Source organism: Pongo abelii, chromosome 1, assembly GCF_028885655.2.
Source record: "Pongo abelii isolate AG06213 chromosome 1, NHGRI_mPonAbe1-v2.0_pri, whole genome shotgun sequence".
Classification (NCBI taxonomy): domain Eukaryota; kingdom Metazoa; phylum Chordata; class Mammalia; order Primates; family Hominidae; genus Pongo; species Pongo abelii.
This window is the reverse complement of record NC_071985.2, coordinates 112387782-112414299: the sequence shown is the minus strand read 5'-3', so window position 1 is coordinate 112414299 and position 26518 is coordinate 112387782. Positions and strand designations below refer to the sequence as shown.

The following is a 26518-nucleotide window of genomic DNA, read 5'->3' as shown; positions in this document are numbered from 1 at the left end:
GAAATGGATGTATGTTGTATAATATTGAGATTGGGGAGTTCTTTGTTGAGCAGCATTGTTTCAGCAAAAAGATGACTAATACAGTGACTCAACACAAGGATTTCATGAGACTGGCTACTACAGATATGGTTTCCAAGAAAGGATATGAAATAAGACCTTACTAGCTAGTATTCTAAGAAATGTAAAGCAAAATGAGATGGTGTTACATTATTCATATACTAGCTAGATCTAGAACTAAAATATAACTATCCAATTATTTACAAATTAAATAAGGAAAAAAATTAAAAGAATTTCTAGTGCTCTTGAGGCTAAAATAATAAAATTAGAAAGTCCTTTTATCCCAGGAAAATCGTCTTTAGTCCATTCCTGCTGCTATAGCAAAATAGCTTAGACTGGATCATTTGTAAATAATAGCAATTTATTTCTCACAGTTCAGAAGGCTGGGCCAAGATCAAGGTACTGGCAGATTCAGTGTCTGGAAGAGCTTGCTCTCTGCTCCCAAGATGGCTCCTTGTTGCCACAGACGCTGTGTCCTCACATAGCTGGAGGGACAGAGGACAAAAGGGACCAGAGCAATCCCTTCAACCTCTTTTGTAAGAGCACTAATCCCATTCATGAGAGTGGAGTGTTCATGCCTTATCACTTCCTAAAAGGCCCCACCTTGTAGTACTATAACACTTGGTATTAAGTACCAATGTATGAATTTTGAAGGCACACATACATTCAACCATAGCATAATTCAAAAAAGGAGAATGATAAAGGCAGAAAGCTCTTCATTAAGGCATTATTTATAACAGTCTAATATCAGAAACAGTGTAACTATGCAATAATAGAATATTTTAAGTAATCTATGGTTCTACTAATATTATAAAATATTGTACAATCATTAGAATAATAACTATGAACTTTCCCTAAAAACATGGACAAATATTTACTAAGTGAAAGAAGGAGAATATAAACATATACCTAAGCTGTAATCATAATTATGTAAATAGATATTTAATATATATAGATAATGACTAAAGGGAATTTGGAAAAATTTAAACATTTGTGCTGTAGCAGTGGTTATTGGGTGAATATTTTTCTTCTGAAATCTAACACAAAAAAATTGTTCTTTTGACAATAAGTATAATTTTTAAAACAACAAGGAAATTTCTCTTCTCAAGAATATACCCATGTGTGTAAGAGAGATTGGTGTTTGGATTAAAAGATGCATTTTTTAAAGAGTGGGAAAAAATGCAACACATTTTTAATATTGGAGACCCCTGGGTATTCTGAGTAATCTATATAACTTTCTGTATTTTTCTAATGTTTTTACAATGAATGTGCTATAAACTTTTGAAAAAACTTATTTTAAAAATACATGAGCATATTTTCTAGCGTCACTTCTGAGACCCCACAGCTCATCTAGTTAGTGCTATCATTTCTTGAATCCAGTGAGCTGCCTGTAGACAGAGTTCCTCTCCACAACTCGGTAGCCCATAATTTGATTTGAGACAAAGCTAAATATAGCCCCAACTTTGGTATGAAGGATGGAAATCTGACTCTCCCTGCCTTTTCTTCCCCCCCATCAGAGGCAACGGGATATTCTTTTCAAGACAGGTGGCCTGTGAGCCTTGTCTAAGATCAAACTGGACCTTGAAATTTTTCCTGGTAACATTTTGAGCTCTGGAGCAGTGTGGTCCTACCAATAAATCAAGTGTTGGAGGAGCCTAGACTAGGGGCTTTTTAGTCAGTTCTGCTAAACCTTCAAATGTTTTGTTATCCTCCCCTCCCCACCCCTACTTTGTACTAGTATGTAGGGGAACCAATCCAAGAGATAACAGACAGATGACAGGTTCCCCCAAGGACACAGACTCCCCACAGTCTCACCAATACCCAGGCATGCCAGGTTCTTCCTGAATTAAATGCCTAGGAGGCCTGAAAGAATAAATTTATCCTGGAGAAGTCTTGTGGGTCGTATCTTTAGAAATTCAGGGAACATATCTCTGGGGCCATCCAATGGAGAACACAGCCTGTATCAGAACCTTAGCAGAGACTTTGGGCCTTTTGGGGTCTCAAATTTATCATCTTTGAAACAAGTACAATGAAATTAACATTGCCACATATGGGCACTATAAAGCCTTTTGCAAATTAAAAAAAGGTCAGTGATAATGCTAATAATAACAGTGATTATGTCATTTAATAAAACGGTCTTATTTGAAAGCTAAAAAGGAGCTTCAGGGCGGCAAGCACTCTAATTATAGTATGTCTACCTTGTTTAAATCTTGATACATAAGTACATGGTACAGGGCCTGAGGCAATGCCATCTCCAAAGAGCCCTTTTCCATGGTCTTAAAACAGTCACAAGGGAGTGTCTAGGTCCTGATGGCTACTGTCTTGAGGCTTTTCTAGTGTTCTGGGAGTCAGGAAGCTTCTCCATCCTTGAAGCTATTGGTAGAGCCCAGTTGCTGGCGAAATTGAAAAACGAGGAGGTAGAATACCCTAAAACAGGAGAATCTCGTCTGAGATACAGGCAGCTAATAAGGCTGTAAGGTTTTGTTGGGATGCTTCCCTTCCTGATGAAGGGTCCTGTCCCTAGATTAATGGTGAAACTGGCATGTCACATCTCTAGGAAGACAACATCGTGTTCCATGACCACGTAGGGTGTACATCTGCATTCAGCCGGGATTGCTCCTAAACCTTCCTAGGCTCCATCTCTGGCTCTAGGGTTACCTGTGGGTGGGGCGATGCAGACACACAGGAAAACCTCCTCTACAAATTCTTCCTGTAGTTGGTTGATTGTATTCTAAGCCCTTCGTTGGGATGGGCTTGGTACGGCGTCCTCTAAGCTCTCTGCCCTCTGCCGTCATCATTCATCTGAGCCAGCGAGAGAGGGGTCGGGGAGACGCGAGGGTGGTTCAGGGGGCGTGCAACCTGGGCCGATTCTGCCCCAGCACACTGGTTGTCGGGAGCCCCGCCTCCGCTCGCGGTTGACAGCTCAGCTGGTGCCAAGCAACTCGTGCCAGCCAGTCGTGTCTCAGCCTGGAGAGTGCGCGCACCGCCGCCGGGGCAGCCGCTGGCTCCAGCTCACGAAACAGCCCCGGGCGCCGCGCCGCTCCGAGTCCAGCCTCCTACTGAGAACAGTCCCTCCCTTGTGCGGGTCGCACGGCTAGCCGCAGGTTCGGCCACGTCAAATCCATTTTCTAAAAAAGCAGAGAGCAGAGCTCTCTCTTCGCCGCCGACGCAGAAAGAAGGAGCTGGGGAGGAAAAAGCTGCTGCTTTTTGCGCTGGAGATTCGTGGGCAAGGCTTCTCATTTTCCCAGGCTGCTTCCCCTCCCGGGTGAGGAGCGCCCTGAGACTAAGGAAAGAGCCTGGAAAATGGAGCAGACCTGGACGAGGTAGGTGGGCTGTTTCCTTCTCGCCGCACTCCAGACTTGGTGGTCCTCCTCCCTCCCCTCCCCCAGCGCCCTTAGGGAGAGGTCGCCCCTCACCACCAGGGCCCAGTGACAGCTTCCCTTTTCTGTCGCCTCGCCCTGCCTGGTTCCCAGCCCACCTCTCTTGGTCATTTTCACATGTTCTGTTTTCCGGGGTTTCCCTTGCTTAATGAATCTCTCCTCCACCGAGTCCTGATGTTAAAAATACCCAGGGAGGCTGCCTGGAACTTTCTGTAGAAATGTTTCTCTGTCGTTTCCTTGTTCGTGTGGCTAGAGGGATTCCAGTAGGTCTTCTTGAGAGATATGTTTGATGTCAGATGTTTGAACAATATCAGGTTTATTCTCACCCTGCCACGTTTTCCTTCTCAGCCTCATCTCTCACTACTCACACAAAGGCAAAGGGACTGAGTGAGCAGAGCCCAGCAGCACTCATCTCCACAACCTCCAGTTGGAGCCCACTTGGGGGAGGAATGGAGAAGCAAAGAGATCAGGGCACCACACTGCTCAGGCTTTATTGAGGCCAGGCAACAGTTGGCTTTTAGGTCAGATTTTGGAGATGGCCTGTGAAACTGCGTTTTCTTCCAGTCCTTCCCCCAAACACACTTTAAAATGAAGCCCCATCCAAGGAAAGGGTAAGGATAAGAGACCATGTATTGAGACAAAGACTTCGTTTCTGTTTTTAAGTGGGTGGGAGGGTAGGGAGACTATTCCAGCGGTGTCTCTATAACAGATACGCTTCCATCTGTGGGATTTAGCTTTGGAGAATTGGGGTGGGGCCAAATGAGCGCTCTGACTCCTGAGAGAGTGAAGACGGTACAAACACAGAAGGTAAATTTGGGGCTTATGCAAAAGACTTGGGTGCTTTTAGTTGATAAGCTCAACAGGAGTGAATGGTATAATGTGAATATTAAAGAAGGAGCAAATTGAAGCTTAGGGTTTGTTGACAGAAGAAGTAGGCTGTCTAGATTCTGTCTAGATCAAAAGTGATGATTTTACTTTTGGCTCCTTTCTGCTCTTCTTGGGCCTCTCCGAGAGGACTGTGCTTAGTTCTGGGATCATTAGATAAAATAAGTATAATCAAGAGACAGGAGGGAACTCAAAGCCATGCCTTGAGGGATGGCCAAAGGACCTGGGACTCCTGAGTCCAGAGAAATGACGACTGGGAGTGGGGAGGATGTGGTAGCTTCCTTCAAATTTCCGAAGAGCTATTGGTGGTAGAGGGATTGAATCACTTTAGAATCTCTTAGAAGGACAGAACAACCGATGCAAGCGAGTTGTGGGGAGGCAAGTTATGGCTCAGTGTAAAGAAAAAGATTTCTGGCCGAGTGCAGTGGCTCATGCTTGTAATCCCAGCACTTTGGGAGGCTGAGGCAGGCGGATCACCTGAGGTCGGGAGTTCGAGACCAGCCTGACCAACATGGAGAAACCCCATCTCTACTAAAATACAAAATTAGCCGGGCGTGGTGGCACATGCCTATAATCCCAGCTACTCTGGAGGCTGAGGCAGGAGAATCGCTTGAACCCGGGAGGAGAAGTTTGTGGTGAGCCGAGATCACGCCATTGCACTCCAGCCTGGGCAACAAAAGCGAAACTCCGCCTCAAAAAAAAAAAAAGCCTGGCGCCGGTGGCTCACGCCTATAATCCCAGCACTTTGGGAGGCCGAGGGGGGCAGATCATGAAGTCAGGAGATTGAGACCATCCTGGCTAACACAGTGAAACCCCCTCTCTACTAAAAAACACAAAAAATTAGCCGGGCGTGGTGGCGGGCGCCTGTAGTCCCAGCTACTTGGGAGTCTGAGGCAGGAGAATGGCGTGAACCCGGGAAGCGGAGCTTGCAGTGAGCGGAGATCGCGCCACTGCATTCCAGCCTGGGCGACAGAGCGAGACTCCATCTCAAAAAAAAAAATTAAAAAAAAAGCTTTCTAACAAGTTAGCTGCCTGGGCAGTATGGGCAGTAAAGAGATTGTTGACCCTGGAGTTACTCAGGCAAAGGCTAGATGACCACTTGATGGTGATGTGAGTGAGTGTATCAGGGCCTTTTGCTCTCTGCCAGTGTTTTTCACACTTGAAGAAAAAAGTATTATTAAGTTTTAAAAATTTTATGTTTACATGTAACAATTTCAGACAAATTCAGAAATGATTTGGAAAAATCACAAATTATATATTTACAGTCCAATTAATTTGACAAACTGATTATACTCATGGGATGGGCATTCAGATAGAAAAAGGGAACATTACCAGCATCCCTGAAGCCCTCCTGATGACTCCAAGGATAATTATTATCCTAATTTTTAACACCATAGAATAATTTTGCCTAGTTTTGAACTTAATGTAAATGAAATTATACACCATGTACTCTTTCGTATGTGGCTTCTTTCACTCAATCTTGCTTTTGGAGTTCTATACTTTTATATGGTATTGTAGTCCATTTATTCTTGCTTTTAAATAGGCTTCTATTGTGTATAAATATATCTAATTTATTCATCCATTCTATTCTTAATAGGCACTTGGGCAATTTCCAGTTTGGAGCTATTATAAACAGTGTTGCTATGAACATTTCTGTACAGGTCTTTTGATGAACATATGTACACATTTCTGTTGAGTAAATAAGTAGAAGTATGATTTCTGGGTAATAGGAAATGCATGTTCAGATTTAGTAAATACTGCCAGATTGTTTGTTTTTTTTTTTTTTTTTAAGAGATTACAAAAGAGATTCCTAAAGAGGGTATCCAGGCCGGGCGCGGTGGCTCACGCCTGTAATCCCAGCACTTTGGGAGGCCGAGGTGGGTGGATCACGAGGTCAGGAGATTCATACCATCCTGGCCAACATGATGAAACCCCGTCTCTACTAAAAATACAAAAAATTAACCGGGCGTGGTTGAAGGTGCCTGTAGTCCCAGCTACTCGGGAGGCTGAGGCAGGAGAATGGCCTGAACCCGGGAGGCGGAGCTTGCAGTGAGCTGAGATCGCGCCACTGCACTCCAGCCTGGGCGACAGAGCGAGCCTCCGTCTCAAAAAAAAAAAAGAGGGTATCCAAAGGGGGAACATAGTGAAAAGGTGCTCCACATCACTAGTTATCAGGGAAATGCGAATTAGAACCACAACACCATGCTGCTGTATACATATCAGAATGGCTGAAATTAAAGATAGAAAATAGCAAATGCTGGCAAGGTGGAACAATCAGAATGTTCACCTTTTTTTTTTTTAACCACTACTCACAATAAGTAATATATTTACATTGCAACCAAGTACACTTACATATGTAACAAACAAAGTTTCTTGTAACAATACTTAACTTTACCATGTGTTTTGCACTCTAATATTTGCTATTCTATTCTTTTTCTTTAAAAATAAAATGTTGGCTCTGATTCACTGAATTTATTTCTCCACCTAATGGGTCACAGCTGGAAAAATCCTATAATCACAGATCATGGCTGACATCTCAGATCCTTCCTAACTCACAGATCAGATTAGTTCATAAACACTTATTAAAAATTTGAGGGCCGGGTGCAATGGCTCACCCCTGTAGTCTCAACACTTTGAGAGGCCGAGGCAGGTGGATCACTTGAGGTCAGAAGTTTGAGACCAGTCTGGCCAACGTGCTGAAACCCCATCTCTACTAAAAATACAAAAATTAGCTGGGTGTGGTGGCCTGCACCTGTAGTCCCAGCTACTTAGGAGCCTGAGGCAGGAGAATCCCTTGAACCCGGGAGGCGGAGGTTGCAGTGAGCTGAGATTATACCACTGCACTCCAGCCTGGGTGACACAGTAAGACTCTGTCTCAAAATAAATAAATAAATAAATAAATTTTGAGAGCCCCAAACAGGCCAGATGCTTTGCTAGATGCTAAGAATAAAACAATGAATGCAATGAATGAGACTGGGTCTCTGCCTTTGAAGGCTTTACATTCTCATCATCTATAATTTTAATAGAGAGACACTAAGGCAGAGATATGTATTGGCTGCTCTGGGTACACGGTGGATAGGGGATTGAAAGAATAAAAATTAACCATAATTGATAACATTTATTAAGCTTTCACTGTGTGCTAATCTCCTTGAATACTTAATTCACCTAATCCTTACAACCCTATGAGGTAAATGTTATACTCATTTTTAAGAAAAGGAAATTGAGCTTTAGAAAGATTAAATAATTTTCCCAGAGTGACACACACAGCTAAGAAAGAAATATAACCTTGAACTGTTAAATTCCAAAATCTATGCTTTTACTTTATTTTAGTAGAGTTTTGTAGGTGACTCAGTTTATGACTTGTTTCTGAAGCTAGCTACTTGCTCAATTTACCCACAAAGGACAAGGTGCTTGGTATTTTAGTTCTCAAAGTTAGATATGCTCTACTCCCAACTACACATCATCTGCCCCTCTACAGCTCAATGGAAAGGTTCCCCCTACCCACTGGGGCTGTTACCTGACTGTTGCCAAACTCACTGGTTAAATCATTTGGACAGAGCATGGTTGGCTCTGGAATAGCAAATTTTCTATGAATACACTGGCGTTACAAAAAGCTGATTTGGTCACCAGCTTTCAGATTTATTTCCGTGAACAGGGCGAGGGTTGTCAAAAGAATAAGCTCATGGAGCTGATGAAGAACTTGATTATGAGGGGAGGTTTTCTCACCCGGCATGTCCAGTGTCAACCAGGCAAACAGCTTCTACTGCTCTAAATTTTTAGCATACACCTGTCTGGACTAGCAACTCCCTACACCTTCTGCTTTAAAGATTATCAGTACTTCAGGATTGCTGTTTGTATTAATTTCCTATTGCTGGTGTAACAAATCACCACAAACTTTTTTTTTTTTTTTTTTGAGATGGAGTCTCACTCTGTCGCCCAGGCTAGTGTGCAGTGGTGCAATCTTCGCTCACTGCAACCTCCGCCTCCCAGGCTCAAGGGATTCTACTGCCTCAGCCTCCCAAGTAGCTGAGATTACAGGCACATGGCACCACACCCAGCTAATTTTTGTATTTTTAGTAGAGACAGGGTTTCACCATGTTGGCCTGGCTGGTCTGAAACTCCTGACCTCAAGTGATCCACCCACCTCGGCCTCCCAAAGTGCTGGGATTACAGGTGTGAGCCACTGCGCCTGGCCAAATCACCACAAACTTAGTGGCTTAAAACAATGCAAATGTATTGCCTTAAAGTTCTGGAGGTCAGAAGTCTGAAATTTGGTCTTCTAGGTTAAAACCAAGGTATCAGCAGGACTGTGCTCCTTCTAGAGGCTCTTAAGGAGAATTTTTTCCTTGCCCTTCACGGCTTCTAGAGACTGCCCACATTCTGGGTTCATAGCCCCTTCCAGCAATGCCATCACTGGCCTCTGCTTCTATCATCACATCTCCTTTGCTCATTCTGACCCTCCAGTGTCCCTCTTACTAGGATTCTTGTGATTACATTGGACCCAACCAGATAATCCAGGAAAATCTCCTCATCTCAAAATCTTTAATCACATCTGCAAAGCCCTCTTTTGCTATGGAAAGTGGCATATACACAGGATCTAGGGATTAGGAATGTGGACATTCTTATAAGGCCATTATTTCAGGCTACTACATCTTTCAATGCTGAAAAAGTCATTACTAATTCTCTTCTCCATTTCAGTGGAAATGTTCTGGTTTCTAGCATATGAGAAAGCTGAGTAAACATCAGGTGAATCATATATGAACCTTATACAACTTCCTCGAACACATAACTCAAGAAAAGAGTGAACTAGAAATGTTTAAGGGCAAACTATAAGTCTGAAGGTTAGCAAAGGAAAGCAAATTAGTCTGTTTTGTTTTGTTTTCTATTCCCCTGCAATTTGATTTAATAAAATGCAAGCATTAATTGCATTTGCCTGCTGTATCTGTGAAAATTTGGAAAACGGAAGTAACATTCAAGAAAATTAATGATCTGGTTTCAAAATTTAAGAATTTTGACTTTGTTTCTTTTCTGGAGTACAGCCTTCAAGCAAGACAAGGTGTCCATTTACCACAGCTATATTGTACTTAACAGATCTCCATTGATAGCTTATTTGAATTTGTTTTTCTCTATATAAATGTTTAGCCTAGAGGAATCAGGGACATTTATTTTTCTTTGAATTCATGGTGAGTTAGTAGAGAGTCCTGTTTACAAAGACGTAGTTACAACCAGAGATATGTGACCACTGAGGTTAAAGTGGTTAAGTGATTTGCTGGCGTTCACACAACTAGTATGTGTTGTATGAAGGCCTAGTTAATTCCAATACCTTTACTTATTATGGTGCTGGTGCTTTGCATGTAACACTTCATAGAATTGTTTTCATAATTCTATTATTGAAACATCTTTGGAAGTTGAATTTCCTGTTTAATATTCAGCACTGCTAGCAACTAATTATCTGAATTTTAAGAAGGAAATTCTGCCTTGGCAACTCCAGTCTACTTTTAAATGGGCCTATACTTAGATTTTGGCTTGGGGAATTTGCCAGAATCAATGCTTTCACTCCTACTTGCTTATTTTCCACATACTAGGTCAGTCTGGACCTGACTCTCCCAACCCCCATTTTTTTCAGCTACATGCTAAGACTATGTTTAAAATACCTAAAGACTGGGAAGAGGTTGTTTTTGTCTCAGAAAGGATAAGTAACATCTCATGGTGCCCTCCCCATCCTGGGAGGCTCGCCTGACTGTGGCTGAGGGATCATATTTTCAAGGCTAGGTGGAGTATCCCTCCATTCAGTGGATGCCCCAGGACACTACTTCTATTGAAATCTACCCCCATTTTATAAATAAAATTCCAAACTGGGCTCAGAACATTCCACAAGTTGTCTCTGGCAAAAATTCAAATAGCATTTAAAGTTAGAAGAAAGTCCAGAATACAAGAGATGTCATAATGACCCAAGGTGGCTCTATGTGATTCTATTTTAAAACACTCAAATGCACTGAGGACTTGTTTTCCTCTGTCTCAGAGCATTTTCTGAGTTCTGTGGCCAGCAAGACAAGCATGATCTGAATTTCTTTTTTCTGAACCCTTATGGCTAAAGTGCTAAATTAGTCATAGACTATTTATAATAAATTGTATAATAATAATGTTTTATTTTCATAGCACTTTCACAGCCTGTGATTCATCTTTCCTTAATCTGTCTAATTATCTTCAGTCCTTTTCTGCTTGTTACATTTCGCAGAAACGTCTTTCTTTCTTGTCTTTTCCAAGGCCAGTGAGGGAAGAGGTAACTTGCAACTAGTGTCTTCTTATCATGGTCATGGTGGAAAGGGTGTAAAGAAGCAATAACTTCTGACATATAGAAAGCATTGACTGGCCGGGCACAGTGGCTCTCGCCTGTAATCCCAGGACTTTGGGAGGCCGAGGCAGGAGGATCACTTGAGGTCAGGAGTTCCAGACCAGCCTGGCCAACATGTTGAAACCCCATCTCTACTAAAAATACAAAAATTAGTGGGCATGGTGGGGGGTGCCTGTAATCCCAGCTAATCGGGAGGCTGAGGCATGAGAATTGCTTGAACCCAGGAAGCGGAGGTTGCAGTGAGCCGAGATCATGCCACTGCACTCCAGCCTGGGTGACAGAGCAAGCCTCTGTCGGAAAAAAAAAAAAAAAAAAGAAAGCATTGACTCACAAAGAAAATTGAATAATTTCTAGCATTTCACACAATTTAAGAATGAATTTATCTTCCGCTTCATAATGTAGAATAACATGCTGTGGATTTACAGTATCTTTTAAATCATTACCCCAACCCAAAGGATGTAGACTTCCAATTTTTAACTATTATAAATAATGCTTGATAAATATCTAGGTGCATAAAGCATCTTCTTCCACAGCATTATTTTTTGAATGATGGATGTTCAGAAGTAGAATAACTATGTCAACATTTCCAGTTCTTGAAAGTACATTGCAAATTACTTAAAGTTATAGTCTCATAAGAAGGATATTTCATTCAATTTAAATATCTTTTTCAAGACCTGAATCCCTGTATTGTAAAGGGGGAAACTGAGGCACACGGACATAAAGTAGCATAACCTAGGTGAATCAATAGCAACATTTCCAACTTTTACCCTTCTCTAGGGTAAAATGCTTCACTGTTGCTGTTAATCTCTATTACTATCCTGAAACGTTTCCTGAAATGATAATAAACAGAAAATTTTAACATAAGAAAGTAAAAGGTAGATGTAAATTACATCAAAACTATGTATACCTATTAGGATGTCTATTACAAGGACAGAGAAAAGAGAAAATAGATGCCGTGTTTGGTTAGGGGATTATGGGCAACATCCTTTATATGCTGCTTTTAAACTAAGTCAACATAGGTTTTTATTGCAGGAAGAAGTTCACGTTTGTGTCTACCAAATGACAACATGTAAAGTTTGGAATTGAGTTGGTTTTAGGTTTTTCTGTGTATTACTTGGAGGTTTTCTGTGTATAACTTTCTTGTACTACTTGGAGATTTTCAGGTTATTGGCACCACAGGAGCAGCATTATTGCCAGCAGACCTGGGGAGCTGGTTGGAGAGTCATTGCGACTTAATTCACCCTGAGCTAAAATTATTGTGAGTGGGCCTTAATATACCAGTTGTTCCCACCTACACATCTAGCCTTGCCTTTGCTGGGATAACTTTGTGTACCCTTCAGAGGTTAGATTCAGAAGCACCTCCTTTTGGAATTATTTTTAGAATCTAGATCTGGGTGTTTTCTGTAGCCAGAACACACTCTGCCTACTCTGTTGTAGCATGTAGCTAGTTGGTTAACTTGATATTTTCCATACTCCAAGTTTATCGGCAGAATGAAATGTTTTTGTCTATAAGTCTTCAGCATCTAACATTGTTTCTAGCACTTAGAAGGTCATCTATTAAGAGCTTTCCAGAGAACATTCCCCAAAAGGCCGATGGGAATATCTGTTTGGTGGGTGTCTCCTTATTGTAGAATGGATACAACAGGTTATTAAACTTGACGCCATTATACATTCAGATTGTATTTATCATTGTTTAAGAAATATGCGTCTTGTTTCCTCACTTATGGGAAAAGAAAAAAAAAAAAGAAATACGCATCAAATTCCTATGATCTAGACTTCTTTAATGCTGGACAGATGATAGTGAATGATCTAAAAACCCTCCCTTCCAGAGACTGACATTCTAGAGGGGTCACTAGGCATGAACATACATCACTGCTATACCTTGACCTGACATAGCCTTAACTCGAATTCACTTCAGTGTGCTATCAGCACAGCCATCTTTTGTAGCTCATCTTTCTTCCAGATTTTCCACCCTTAGGATCCTTAATGCTGAAATTACACTTCTTGACCACAGGTCAAGTCCCCCACTTCCTCATTCTTTCTGAATGTTGTTTACCTCGTCATGTATTCCAGTTCCTCAACTCTCTGTATCTTCCAGGCCATCTGCTGTTTATTCACCTCCATACTGAACCTAGACGTCAGAGTCAGCTCTTTGAATCGTGTTCTCAATGCTGCTTTAGAATCTCTAACTGCCTCAACAATCTCCCGGCTTGGTAACCCTTAGTCAATTTTATTTTAAAATCCTAGAGGATTCTGTGAGTGTTGTTTTAGTATGTTATAAAACCACACTGAGAAGAAAGACTCTAGATTCATTCTTGCTAATCCTCAACAGGTCTATAATGCTGCTGAGAAATTCTTCTCCTCCCACCTGCCCCTTTCTCCTGCTCCTCCTTCCCTGACTCTTTCTCTTTCTCTCAAAATATAGTCCTCACAACCTTTGATTTCCGTAGTGTAAATAAAATCAAGATGCAAAACTGTTATGTTCAATATTATTTCCATTTGCAGAATTCACACAGGCAAATAAACTGAAGAACAACTAAAGTAAATACATAAAAATCTTTATCAATGTTACCTTCAGGTGGTAGAATTTTAAAAATTACTTTTATTTTTCTCTGTACACTTTTCTCTTTTCCAAAATTTCTACAAGAGGCATGTACTTCTTTTAAAATCATCAAAAATAGACACTAAAGAAAAGAAACTGAAAGATTATGTGAATATAGAAATAGGTGGAAAGGGGAAAAAAATCACCTGTTTCTTAACATTCAGTCTAGGGCTCTAGAAAGATTGAGCCAACTGCAATATACTCCAGTGCCTTGTGGATATTAGTTGTTAATGAAAACTGAGGATTGCAGGGTGCATTGCCAGGACCAAAAGCAAAATGCAAAAGGTAAGTTTCAGAGGTGGGTGGAGAGACCATACACCATCCCTGGGGTAATGTGACTGAATCCAAAGCAGGTTATTTTCATGTCTTCTTTCGAAAGAGTGATATCTGTGTCTTGGCTGATGCAGGGGAGGCAGAGGAAAATTTATTAGATATTTGGATATGTCATGACCTCAGAAGGCAAAGTGAAGAAAAGTAATTACTTACTTATTAAGGGGTTTCTCTGAACCTTGATGGATAGCATCAAGAAAGTAATGTTAGTTTCCTTATTTTCTTTAGGATGAAGACTTAGTGCAGGACCAAAAACAAAACAAAACAAAGATCCTAAAACTTAAAGAAATTGTTGTGGATGCACAATGATTTTGTAGCTCACTGTAGCTATTGGGGACTTAGCACTCCAGAAAACAGCCTCTCAGAGTGATGGTCACTGTCAGTGAATAGACTCTGAGTGAAGGGTGTAATTGCAGCCTGTACTAGAATAAAGTGGATGTTTCTGTATCGGTGCCAGGTCAGCCCACACTTAGTCAGCATGCAGAAGGAGACTCACCGTGTTGCTCTCTCTCCTCTGGGAGCTTTGCCAATTAAGCATCCTCACTTGCAGAGGTTATAATGATAGAACTTGAGATGAGAAAAAATGATAATTTCACTGTATTATATAATAGTCTTAACGTTCTGCATCTGGGGCTTTTACCCTATTTGCATTTGAATATGTGTTTTTACAATTCTGGTGCCACATTGTGGGGAGGGTATTTGGCAACATTTGGAACATAGAAAATATATCCAGTGTCTCTCCTTGGCAAGAGGAAAAAAAAACATCTGAGAAGTCTCAGAGCTTGTTCACTAATGCCTTTTCCGCTTTGATTGTTTCTGTTTCCACCACCTTTCCTGCGTTTCAGTTTATTCCCTTGGGTAGGGACAATGCCAAGTGTTATCACAGGAGGGGTTGGAGAAAGATGTAAATATTCTGAAAAAAGTGGGTTAGAGATAGAGAAGTATAAAATTATGGATGGCTCACTTTTCACGATAGGACCTATATAAAAAGTCACACTAGCCACTTCCCTTTTGGGATTTTAATTATTTTGTTACATGGCATCTGTTACACCAGTACTCAAATACTCAAGTGTAAGCTGTGCCCATCAGGGATAAGTTGATAGTCTAAGAAACAAATTTGTTTCAGGGTTTGAGACAAAAATCCCATCTCATTAGCACAGCAAACAGTCCACCCTTCCTTTCGCCTCAGCTTCTCAGGGGTGAGTTCCCTGGAGTCAAGGCAGGTACAAAGGAGGTTCCCGGTAAATGTGTGGTTAGAAATAGGGCATATTGGGAAGAGTAAAAGTTTGGAGTCAAATAGATACAGTTTTCAAGTTCAGGCTCTGACACCAACTAGCTGTGCAATCTTGGGCAAATTACTTTATCCTTCCAGGCCCCTTGTTTCCTCATCTGTAAACAGGGATTCTATGACGTACTTCACAGGATTCTATGATGACTGAATGAACTGATGCCTAGAAAGTATCAGGCATTCAGTAAATTGCAGAGGCAGCATTGGTGGTGAGTGGTGATGGTTGTCCATGATAATAATATGTTCATTTAATACAAGATTAGTACTGAGGAAAATTCCAGCGCAAGAAAACCTGTGGAATTGTTAAGTTATGCACCAGCAGTCCAGAAATTGTTAACTGTAGATGTCTTTGTTTTTAAGTTGACACTATTTCTAAAATCTTACCATTTATAAATTGTCAGGGCCAGAGCTTCCCATATTAGAAAATAGGCCACAGTTCTTCTCATTCTGACCCTTTTGTGTTTGCCACAGTTGAATATAGCTGTAAATTAAAAATAGGAAAAATGGATCTTGGAACATTTGAAAAATTTATTTCATTTGAAACAGAAACCAGCAACTCATGTTGAATGAGCTCCAAGAATACGGGAACTGGAACAGAATCTGCATTTGGTTCAATGCCTACTCCTGTGAGGACCCCAAGAAAGAGCAAACTTCAGCAATCTTGCTGTCATGCCACATGCCCCTCACTGTTTGAGAGGCTACACTGAGCCGAATCCTTGCCATAGTTCATCTTTTATCAAGGTCATTAATTAGGAAGAGCAATGTAAATTCAATAAAAATAGATTATTCAAACTTTTTAAAAATAAGAATTAGTTTTGGCAAAAATAGTAAAAAGAAAAAATGGGGAGGATGCTCAGTATATTTTCCGCCACTCTAAACCTCCGGCCTTTTCATTTCTCTGGGTTCTTTTCTAGTTTGTTTCTATGGGTGTTTTCACAGTAGTGCAAATCTTAGCCCCTTTCTTGCTGACATTATTTTAAATCATTTTGGGGGCTTCTAAGCTATAGTGTTTGAGGAGGGAGGTGCAAATGAAGAAACAGTTTCACCCTTGGCTTCCCTTCATATTCCCACCTGAGGGTGAGCGCTTGGGGAGGAAGGCTTGAGGAGGGGGAAAAGTAAACAGGAAGTTGGAAGATGTCCTAGGAGGCAGTTTAGGGCTCCTCAGTGTGGGGGCAAGATGGAGGGCAGTGGTTGGGAAGGGGAAAATAAAATGAAAGCCCCCTGAACACACCGTTCATTTTCCTATAATTGGGTCTTTGTTATGTTTCCTTGTGTATTTACACCCATCCTTTAAGACCTAGATTCAGTGTTCTCTGTTTTCTGTAAATTTCCTAGACACCCCCCCCCAAACCACCCTGTCCCAGCCCACTCCCTACCAGGACAAAATTAATTGCTATCTTATTTATGTTCTGATATCTCTGTTAAATCTAATTTTTCTAATAATTATCTCTCTGAATCATGTGCCTGCTTCCCTCAATAGATTCTGAGTACTTTAACCACAGGGTATATATACTTTTTCACCTTTGTGTTTCCAGTACCTGGCATATAAGCAACTTCTCAATAAATGTTTACAAAATGGAATTATAAAAACCCTAAAAATAGCAATGAAGGCCCTGGTTTTCGCTCTAGGTATTGCTATAGTAGATTGTTTTTTCTCCTTTTGAATTTTTGTTCATAATAATAAAAAATATATACATATATAAAGAAGCTTGAAAGTTAGAAAATGCCTCTGGGAGATGGCCCTGGTCTTCAGGCTTAGAAATGTTAAGCAAGGGTGGTGGTTAGTGATGAAGTAGGAGGGCCAGACTATGTGGTTCTCAGAACAAACTAAATATATGTGATTGGCCTGAAGAGAGGGCCTGAAAATCACCATTCCTTTGGGAGTTTAGACACTCATATGGGAATAAATAACCTTAGGTTAATTATTTTAGTAGGTGAGACTGGAGAGAAGAAAGTAATGGAGCCTAGACAGGCATCAGTACCTTAGAAATAGTTTTAGTGGTGATTTTGGTCCTAGAATACAAATATCTCATACTGTTCAAAGACTCATAGAACTTGCTTTGTAATGATGATCACCATCTTGTCATTGCTTTTGAATGAGATGATTCATTCATATGATCTGTTGCTCCTCTCAGTCCACAAATTAGACAGGCTAAAATACAAGAAAATAATACCAGAGATAACAGTTTATGGAGGAAGGTCTATACCTGCCTTATAGAAAATATCTCTCTCTGCAGGCTCCTAAGCAAGAAGAAACCCAAGTGTCTACCCCTCCCCACAATGTTATGAGAAACTAGACTAGTGGGACCAATGAGATGCTTGAATCTTGAAAGGAGCTATATCAGTGGCCAGTTGCAAGTAAAGCAAAATTGAGTGTTTTGGATAACCCTGGCCATAAATGAAACTACCATTCTTAGAAAATTACTGGAAGAAATCATCACAGGACAGTTTGAGAATGTCAGAATATCAGGGGGTGGCAGATGGCCTTCAGAGAAGCAATTATTTCCTGATCATTCTCAACTTAATCACCCTGGAAAGCCATAGAAAAACCAAGTAATATGGGATATTGAATGTTGATGTATTATTTGAGTCTAATATCTTAATAGCTACTTATCAGCAATTCAAGAAAATATGAGTGATATACCATGCAGAAATCAAGCAGGTAAACAGCTTGTGAGTAGGTTGTACTTGGAAAATGCTTGGTACTTCCAAAAGCAAAATAATGTCCTGGTGAGAATATTAATATATGTGGTTTTAGTGGAATTGGTATTGTCATTAGCAGATTGATGATGTAGGGATAAAGACAAGGTAAGACATTGAGGAAAAATATAGTTCATTTGTACAGAAAAAGCAAAATTTTAAGTGAAAGCATCGTGGGAGAAAGATTATATATGGAAATGCAGGAGAGCTAAAAGTGGCCTGGTGAACCACATATTAGCTGAGCATGAGTCATTCATGGATTGATATTTTAAAAAGCTAGAGACACTTGAATTTGAGAAACTAGGACAAGGATATAAAATTTTTTTCTGAACTTGGGTAATATGAAAGAATGTACCAACATATATTACCACTTTGTGTGTGTGTGTGTGTGTGTGTGTGTATGTGTGTGTGTGTCCATGCTTTGAGTCTGTCTCTACCATACCCCAATTCTCCTTGCACTTTGGTTTATCAAATGTTGTCACAAATTGCAACCCCTTAGACTTATACTCTGTTTCTTCACTCTGAGCCCCTTCCCTTGGGGAGCATCAGATTCCTTTCTAACTTGTGGAGCAGCTGAGTGAGCCCCTTTCTCTGGCAATAAGAGAGGGAATTTGAGCTGTTAATAGAGCTAAAGTGATTTCTTAAAAATCTCCTGAGACACTGCGAGTATGCTTATTAACTCAGTACCCATCTAAAGTCACCTCTCTATCCTTCCAGTTATTGATTCATATCAGGCAGGCAGTGTGCTCAGAGTGGGTGTGGGTGATGCGGGAAGGGTGAGGTGTCTGGTAGGGCTGATATGTATTGCTGTGTTGTAGCTTGCTCTTGACCTATAATGTGCAATCTGCAGAGCAGAGAAGATTGAGTGAGATCATGTCTGGAATGTACCCTGGATCCTTGGACAGTATTAAAATGGGTTTTATGTTTAAGCATCTATTAGAATAGAATTGCATAATTACTGCAAGAAACCTTAGAAATTCATGTCCTTCTTTTATAAATATTAGAGAAAACTAATGCCCAGAGAGGTGAAAGTGACATACAAGCCAATATAGTAGCTTGTTGCCACAAATTAATTAATTGTGTGTTGAAGCCAATAGGTTTCTCAGGACTGTGTCTTAATAAACCAGAAATGAAATTCAGTCTGCACTTGGTCGGTACTGGGGTAACAGCAAGATGCCAAGCAAGTATCATAATTAAGTGAATGAGGGATGACAAGGACAGAGAGTGGCAGGGACTGTGGCAAACTGGAAAACACATCCCTGTCCTGTGTAAAGGGGGCAAGTTATCCCACTGTGTGGGAAGGCAGGCCCAGTGTTGGTAGACCCACTCATTTCCCAAGAGCAGTTAGAAGTGGGTCAAACTTGTGTGGGCTAAATAAAACATGTCGGATGGGCTGAATTTGGCCTGAGGGTTGACCTTGCTCCTGACAGCAGATGCAGCCACCTTTGTCTGTGGACTAGGCAGAAATGCTCAGTGAATAGCAGCAGCTAAGTATAAATTTTTTCCCCTCAAATTTTTTAAAAACATTGTTCTGGTTGATGGTTTTGACATCCTTCTCCTATTTTACCTCCACAGAAGGGAGTGCATACATAGTACATTCCTCTTTGGCATTGTTTACTCTCAGGGAAAGCTTTTAAGGAGGAGAAGGAAAAGAGGCAGGGGGTCTGGAAGAATCACAAGCTGGTGATCTACTTTTGGATACAAAATAATTGTCAGGTGGCATGTGTAGCCCAATGTGCCCTGTCTGGTATTTTCATGTCCATCTGGGACTTAACAAAGTGAAGATTTCTGCCAAGATCCAGCCCTGAGGCAGGGAAGAAAAAACCACCAGTTTCCAAGCAAATGCCAGGTCCTCCTCTGCCTCCCTGTGAATATCTTCTGGCTTTTAAAAAGAGAAGTCCTGTAGGCTGGGCGCAGTGGCTCACGCCTGTAATCTCTGCACTTTGGGAGGCCGAGGCGGGCGGATCACCTGAGGTCAGGAGTTCGAAACCAGCCTGACCAACACAGAGAAACCCCGTCTCTACCAAAAATACAAAATTAGCCAGGCGTGGTGGCAAGCGCCTGTAATCCCAGCTGCTGGGGAGGCTGGGGCAGGAGAATCGCTTGAACCTGGAAGGCGGAGGTTGCGGTGAGCCGAGATCGTGCCATGCACTCCAGCCTGGGCAACAAAAGCAAAACTCTGTCTCAGAAAAAAAAAAAAGAGAGAGAGAGAGAGAGAGAAGTCCTCTAAATCTCTGTTTACAGAATTCTTGGGAGCCCCCAAGAGTTTAAAGAATAAGCTACCTATTGAAAGCATCTTTCTGTAGGGTTATTGCAATCATCTGTTTCTGACATCCCCATCAGACAGTCAGTTGTCAAGACAGTAGCCAGCCCCACTTTAAAACATTAGTCACTGAGTCTGTCTTTCTTTTTGATTCACAAGACTCTAATGGCTAAATGCCTCTCCATGTCCTGAAAGGCTTCAAACAGTCTGCGCCCCTACCCCGTCTTCCCATTGCTTCCCCGACCTCACCTCCTACTGCTCACCACGTGCTCACTGCGCCCAGCCACTAACTAGTGTGCTCCCTCTTATGGGCCTTTGCATTTTATGTTCTCTGCTTAGAAGACTCTTTCCCTAGAGACCCCCATGCCTATCCTTATGGCTTCATAGAGCAGCCTTGTCTACTGAAAATTGCAATCCCCTCTACCTCCTCCTACCTCCAGCTCTCCCTATCCACATTCCCCACTTTACTTTTTTTTATAGCACTTGTTCCCAACTGCTACTATACAATTTATTTATTTGCCTCCCCTTACTGTAAAAATTCCATAAGTGCAGGGATTTTTGTCTGTTTTGCTCACTGCTACATTTGTGGAGCTTACAACAGTGCCTAAAAGCACTTGTCAAGCATGGGCTTGACAAGTATTTGTTGAATACATTTTGAGATATTGTCCCCTCTCTGCTAGGGATGGTGGTATTTACTATGCTGAACAGATACACCTCTTGCTACTGAATCATGGTGTTATTAACATTTCCACTCATAAACTTTGTCTGTTTTTCAAGGTTTCTGTGTCAATCCTACTTTCTAAACATATCTTGAATTTTTAAAATTTCCCCTTTGTTAAACCATCACAACTTCCTATTTGGAATATAGACTCTCACCATCCATTTTTGCCCCTCCACAGTCTCACTGTGTAGAGCCAGAGTGCAGCTAGAATGACCTATCTAAAATATAAATCTGATCATTACCATTCTTTCCTTAATTTAAAATCCTTCATTGATTTCCCATAGCTTTTCACATTAAACTCAGTAGCCTTACCCTATACCACAAGGTCCTGCATGGCCTGGTTGCAACATTGGCTTTCTTTGTTCTTTTAACAGGCCAGAGTCCTTTCTGACTCAGGGCCTTTGCTGTTCTCTCATGATGGAACACTCTTCCATTCCCATTTTCCCATTCTACACCTGGTTGACATCCTCCCCATCTACGTTTAAATGTTCCTTTCCCAGAGTTTCTCTGAGTCCCTGTGCTAGTTAAGTTCCCTCTGCATTTTCCTTCACAACATTTACTACAACAGTAGTTAATACTTGTGAAATTATTTAATGGCTGGCTCTCATGTACTTATTGAGAATAGGAACTCTTCTGTGGTGTTTCCCTTTGTATCCCCAGCACTTGACATGGTCCCTGATACATAATAGAAGCTTAGTAAATACTTGCAGAGAGATAAATAGAAACAACAAATAGGTAGGTGTCTTCTCCTCGATCCCTGGGATGGGAGCCTTGTGGGGTAGTATCTCATTAATTAATGATGTGTTTGCCTCCACAGAGATTATTTTGCCGAGGATGATGGGGAGATGGTACCCAGAACGAGTCACACAGCAGGTAAGGATGCTGTGGGCCTTGCCTTGTTAAATTCTTTGTTTCTTTTGTTTATTTATTTGTTTTTCTTTTGAGACAGGGTCTCACTCTCTCACTACGGATGTAGTGCAGTGTTGTGATCATAGCTCACTGCAACCTCAAACTCCTGGGGTCAAGCTATCTTTTCACCTCAGCCTCCTGAGTAGCTGGGACTACAGACATATGCCTAATTTTTAATATTTGTTTTAGAGATGGGAGTCTTGCTATGTTGCTCAGACTGGTTTTGAATGTCTGACCTGAAGCGATACACCCACTCCAGCTTTCCAAAGTGTGTGGGAGAAATTGGCACTTGGTCAATTCTTGGTTTTCTGTTGATCATAATTCTCTTGAATTATGGCCTCTTTAAATTCATCATGGCAATATCTTCAAACTTTTGTGAATTTCCAAATTTGCACATACTACTGTAGCAATTTCACACTGAGAATTGTAAGCTAGCTATAATTCTATGTACTGAGAAGCAGCATAGTACAGTAAATCATTACAGATACTTATGTGAATTCTTCATACTTTTAATGATTCTGTAATTGCAAGGCTAAACTCACTTGTACAATGATTAAAATAAATTATGTTACTAAAATGAATTCTTTATCTTAATACAGCATTAAAATGGGTATAATAGGCCGGGCGCGGTGGCTCACGCCTGTAATCCCAGCACTTTGGGAGGCTGAGGCGGGTGTATCACCTGAGGTCAGGAGTTCAAGACCAGACTAGCCAACATGGTTAAATCCCTTCTCTACCAAAAATACAAAAATTAGTTGGGCATGGTGGCCCACGCCTGTAATCCCAGCTACACAGGAGGCTGAGGCAGGAGAATCTGTTGAACCCAAGAGGCAGAGGTTGCAGTGAGCTGAGATTGTGGCACTGTACTCCAGCCTGGGTGATAGAGCAGACTCAGTCTCAAAAAAATAAAAAATAAAAATGAAATAATAAATAAATAAAATGGGTATAATAATAATGTTAATCTCATAGGTGAGATTGAGAAAAGCTTTTAGTACAGAGGCTGTCAAGGAATAAGCACTCAGTATCTTATCTATTGTTACTATTAATGTATTCCTAACAACAGCACAATTATTACCGCACTAACATTAGCCAGAGATCTACCTGAATTGCAAAACCAAAGAGAAGATAATATTCTTTTGGGGTCTGTTTTCCACAAAACTTGTTCTCAACCTGAGGGTTTTACTTCCTTGCTAAGTTCTTTGCCTTTTTCATAACAGCCTGGAAGCACAGATTGTTTATATGCACAATTTGGAAAAAAGTTTTTAATTTGAATAAGTTAAGAATTTCAGAGTCACTTAAAATTAGTATTTGAAATGTGTGTTAAATCCACAAATTCCAAGGGTTACTATGCTCAACATTTTAAATGTCAATATTCTACATTTTGAGGCAAAAATTGAAGGACTAGGGCAAAAATGTGAGGGGAATGGATAAAATGCTTACTACATATAATACATGTGGCAAGGTGCTTTTATTATTTTATTTAATCCATATAACAGTTCTATAAAGCAGATATTATTACCCCTGTTTTTACAGAGGCAATATATCAGCAAAATTAAGAGATTTGCCTAAATTCCCACAATTAGCGAGTGGTCAGGATTCAAATCCAAGCCTCAAGGCATTGTTCTTTCTATCATATCCACCAGTCTAACTGTAATGTATTGTTATTCTGTTTTATCAAATTATCTTCCCCTTAGTAGTATATTTAATTTCACCTAAATGTGGAAGAAATCATTTTTTCTAATTACATTTATTTATTTATTTATTTATTTATTTTTGAGACAGAGTCTTGCTCTGTCACCCAGGCTGGAGTGCAGTGGTGCCATCTCGGCTCACTGCAACCTCCGCCTCCCAGGTTCAAGCAATTCTCCTGCCTCAGCCTCCCGAGTAGCTGGGATTACATGCGCCTGCCACCACACCTGGCTAATTTTTGTAGTTTTGGTAGAGATGGGGGTTCGCCATGTTGGCCAGGCTGGTCTTGAACTCCTGACCTCAAGTGATCCACCTGCCTCAACCACCCAAAAAACTGGGATTACAGGTGTGAGCCACCATGCCCAGCCTCTAATTACTTTCAATTAAAAATTTTGCATTTACATAGAAACATTCAGAATATTACCAAAACAGGCAATACCATCATAATTATTTTATTATTATTATTTGCTATCACAGTGTAGTATACAACTAACAGAACAATTATATTGGGTAAGCTGCATGAAAAACAACTGAAGAGGGAAAAATAATATCTCCATATATATGTAATTGATTTGTACTATGCACTAATAAAGCCTGCTTTAAATTTCTGTTCTAGTTTAAACCCCAAAACAGTACCAGGCAAGGTTAGTGGCTATTGAAAATATCATTAAGGACAGGGTTATCTAAAGACACACTGGATACTGCATTAATTTTGCAAAAACAAAAAGAGAGTATACAGTGTTCAGTTTAAAAACAAATCATATGATCTTACACTTCAGGTTTTTTTCTTTGAAATCAGTGGTGTAATGAGGAGTTAAATACTTTTAGGCAAAAAACAAACACATGCATGCACACTCACACAAAAACAAATTTAAAAAAAAAAGCCTCTTTTAAAACCACCCTATTGACTATCATCATTTTTTTCTTCACCCTTTCGTCTTTCTATTCACCAATGTCTTTCCAGTCCTTTTTTTCTTCTTCTTCTTTCTTTTTCCAGTTTTTCCAACTTCCCTTTTCCCTGCATCAGACTTTCTTTTATCCCAGAATACAGCAATAGCCTTTATATCTATAATCTTAAAAGCCTTTCTTTCCTCAAGGCTGTATATTATCTGCAGCAGTAATTCTTCATTTCTTTCATTTCTCTCAGTTTTCTTACAACATCGCCAATGAATTAGCCAAGATGTTCTCCTGTGCTCTTTTGGTGAAATTTTCAGAACAAAACAAGAAAAAGGAGATCCCTTTGGTACATTAGAATCCTGGAACTTCTTTCTTCTCTCTCTTTCTCTCTCTCTCTCTCTTGTTTCCTTGCAGAGAGAATATAGATTTTTGTTTATTTCTTATAATGGGCCTGTTCACCTTCACCCTGTCTTCAAATTTTTTGTTTCTCTTTAGCAGAAATGAATTTCCATCTTTTCTGAACATAAAAAAAAAAAGAATTCTAAGAAGTTGACTGAAGCATCTGGGTGCTTTTTCTTGGGCTCCTTCTGGCAAGTTGGCAGAATGAAGGAAAGAAGGCAGGGAAGGAGGGAGAGAGGAGGGAGGGAAGGAAGGAAGGAAGGAAGGAAGGAAGGAAGGAAGGAAGGAAGAAAGGGAGGGAGGGAGGGGAGGGGAAGGGAGGGGACGGGAGGGAAGGAAGGAGGCAGGCAGAGAGGTAGGGGGGAAAAGAGAAAAAAAAAGAGAAAGGAAGGAAGGAAGGAAGGGAGAGAGTGAGAAGGAGAGAAAGAAAAAGAGATAGGAAGAAAAGCATGCAATGGCATTTTGCCTCTTACTCCCTTGGATCTCCTTTCGCCAAGTGTCTAGTTAACTTTTCCTCAGCGAGGCAGTCACCCAGTACCTGTTTTGCTCTTACTTGCCCTGACACTGTCTGTAGCGCTTAATGCTTTGGCATGATTGTCTTCTTTCTTATTTAAAAAATAGTTCCATAATAAAAGTTCATTATTTCCTTCTGTCAGCCAAGAAAGTATGTACATTTCTATGTTTTCTACCTGTCTGTAACTCCAACCCTGCCCCAACATAAGGTCCTCTGCATACTTTGTTTGACAGAGGCTCTGATTTCTCATTCTTTAACAATGTTACTTCTCAAAAGCAAGCATAGGGTCAATTACAGCTTAGACTCCACTAGGTTCTCCCAAAGCAATGCTTCCATTGGTTAATGGAGTGATTGAGTCTCTGCTTCTTTACCTGTTTTCCCCACTCTCAGACCTATTGCAATCCCTTTAATTGCTAAAATAACACAGTAGTAGCATACTGCTAAGAAAGACAGATGGAGAAAATATGGGATTGGTTCTGCCACTTTTTAGCAATGTGATCTTGTTCAAGCAAACTTTCTGAACCTTTACTTATTCATCAGTAAAATGGACTTAATAATCACTTATGTCTATTTCACTGGTTGCAGCGACTTCATAAATGAAATAATTCATGTGAAACTATTTTGTAACATGTAATGCCCTTTAAATATGTTGGCTGTTATAATTGTTACTATTACTAAATAGTAACCTGAAAAATTATCTGTAGAGATAGTTTGCTAGTAGCTTGGTTCTTTCCTTTAGACTGTTTTGGTTACCTTTTGTTATGTGACAAACCATCCCAAAACTTAGTGACTTAAAACAGGAGTCAGCAGCAAACTACAGCCCATGGGCCAACAGCCAGTTTTTATAAGTAAAGATTTATAGCCACACAGTCACACTCATTCATTTACAGATGGTCTGTGTCTGCTCTGTGTTACAGGATAGAGTTGAGTACCTGTGCTAGAGATGATATGACCCAGAAGCCTAAAACACTGTCTGGTCCTTTAAGAAAAAGTCTGCCCACACCTGGCTTAAAACAACAATGATTTATTATTTCTCACAATTCTGTTTTGGCAAACTGGGCATTATCGCTGCTGGTCTCACTTGGGATCACTCAACTGGCTGCAACTTTCTGATGGCTTGACTGAGACTGAAGGTCTCAGACAGCCTTGCTCACATGTCTGGCAGGTGGTGACTGTCAGCTGGGGCATCTTCACTTCCCTGAACAGCCTTTCCTTCTCCAGTGGGGTAGACCGACTTCTTCACAGCATGGTTGTCTTGGGATGCTAATAAAGCAAGAGCAGAAATGCAAGGCCTCTCAAAGCTAGTCTCTGGAACTCATACAGTAGCATTTATATCATATTCTGCCAGTCAAGGCAAGCCACTTTGCCAACCCAGATTCAAGAGTTGGGGAAATAGGCTCTACTTCTTAATGGCAGGAGTATCACATTGCAAAGGCATATGGACCCAAATTAGTTTGATTCACTGGGGATGGCTATTAATATGATCTACCACAGACTACTTTATGTAAACTGTTTCTATGTGGCCTAGA

General features: G+C 40.7%; 1 protein-coding gene across 18 annotated transcripts in view; it reads left to right on the top strand.

Moving 5' to 3' along the window:
- PDE4DIPP2 (phosphodiesterase 4D interacting protein) overlaps positions 1-26518 on the top strand; it is a 226099-nt gene that overhangs the window by 32189 nt on the left and 167392 nt on the right. For 12 of the 18 annotated variants that reach the window (XM_063715329.1, XM_054528934.2, XM_054529910.2 and 9 more), the window contains exon 2: positions 21399-21454. In XM_063715329.1, coding sequence (XP_063571399.1) covers positions 21399-21454 — 56 coding nt within the window. Of the gene's footprint in view, positions 1-2908; positions 3381-21398; positions 21455-26518 lie in introns of those variants that run through there. The other 6 variants (XM_063715688.1, XM_054529338.2, XM_024233767.3 and 3 more) reach the window with 6 other exon arrangements.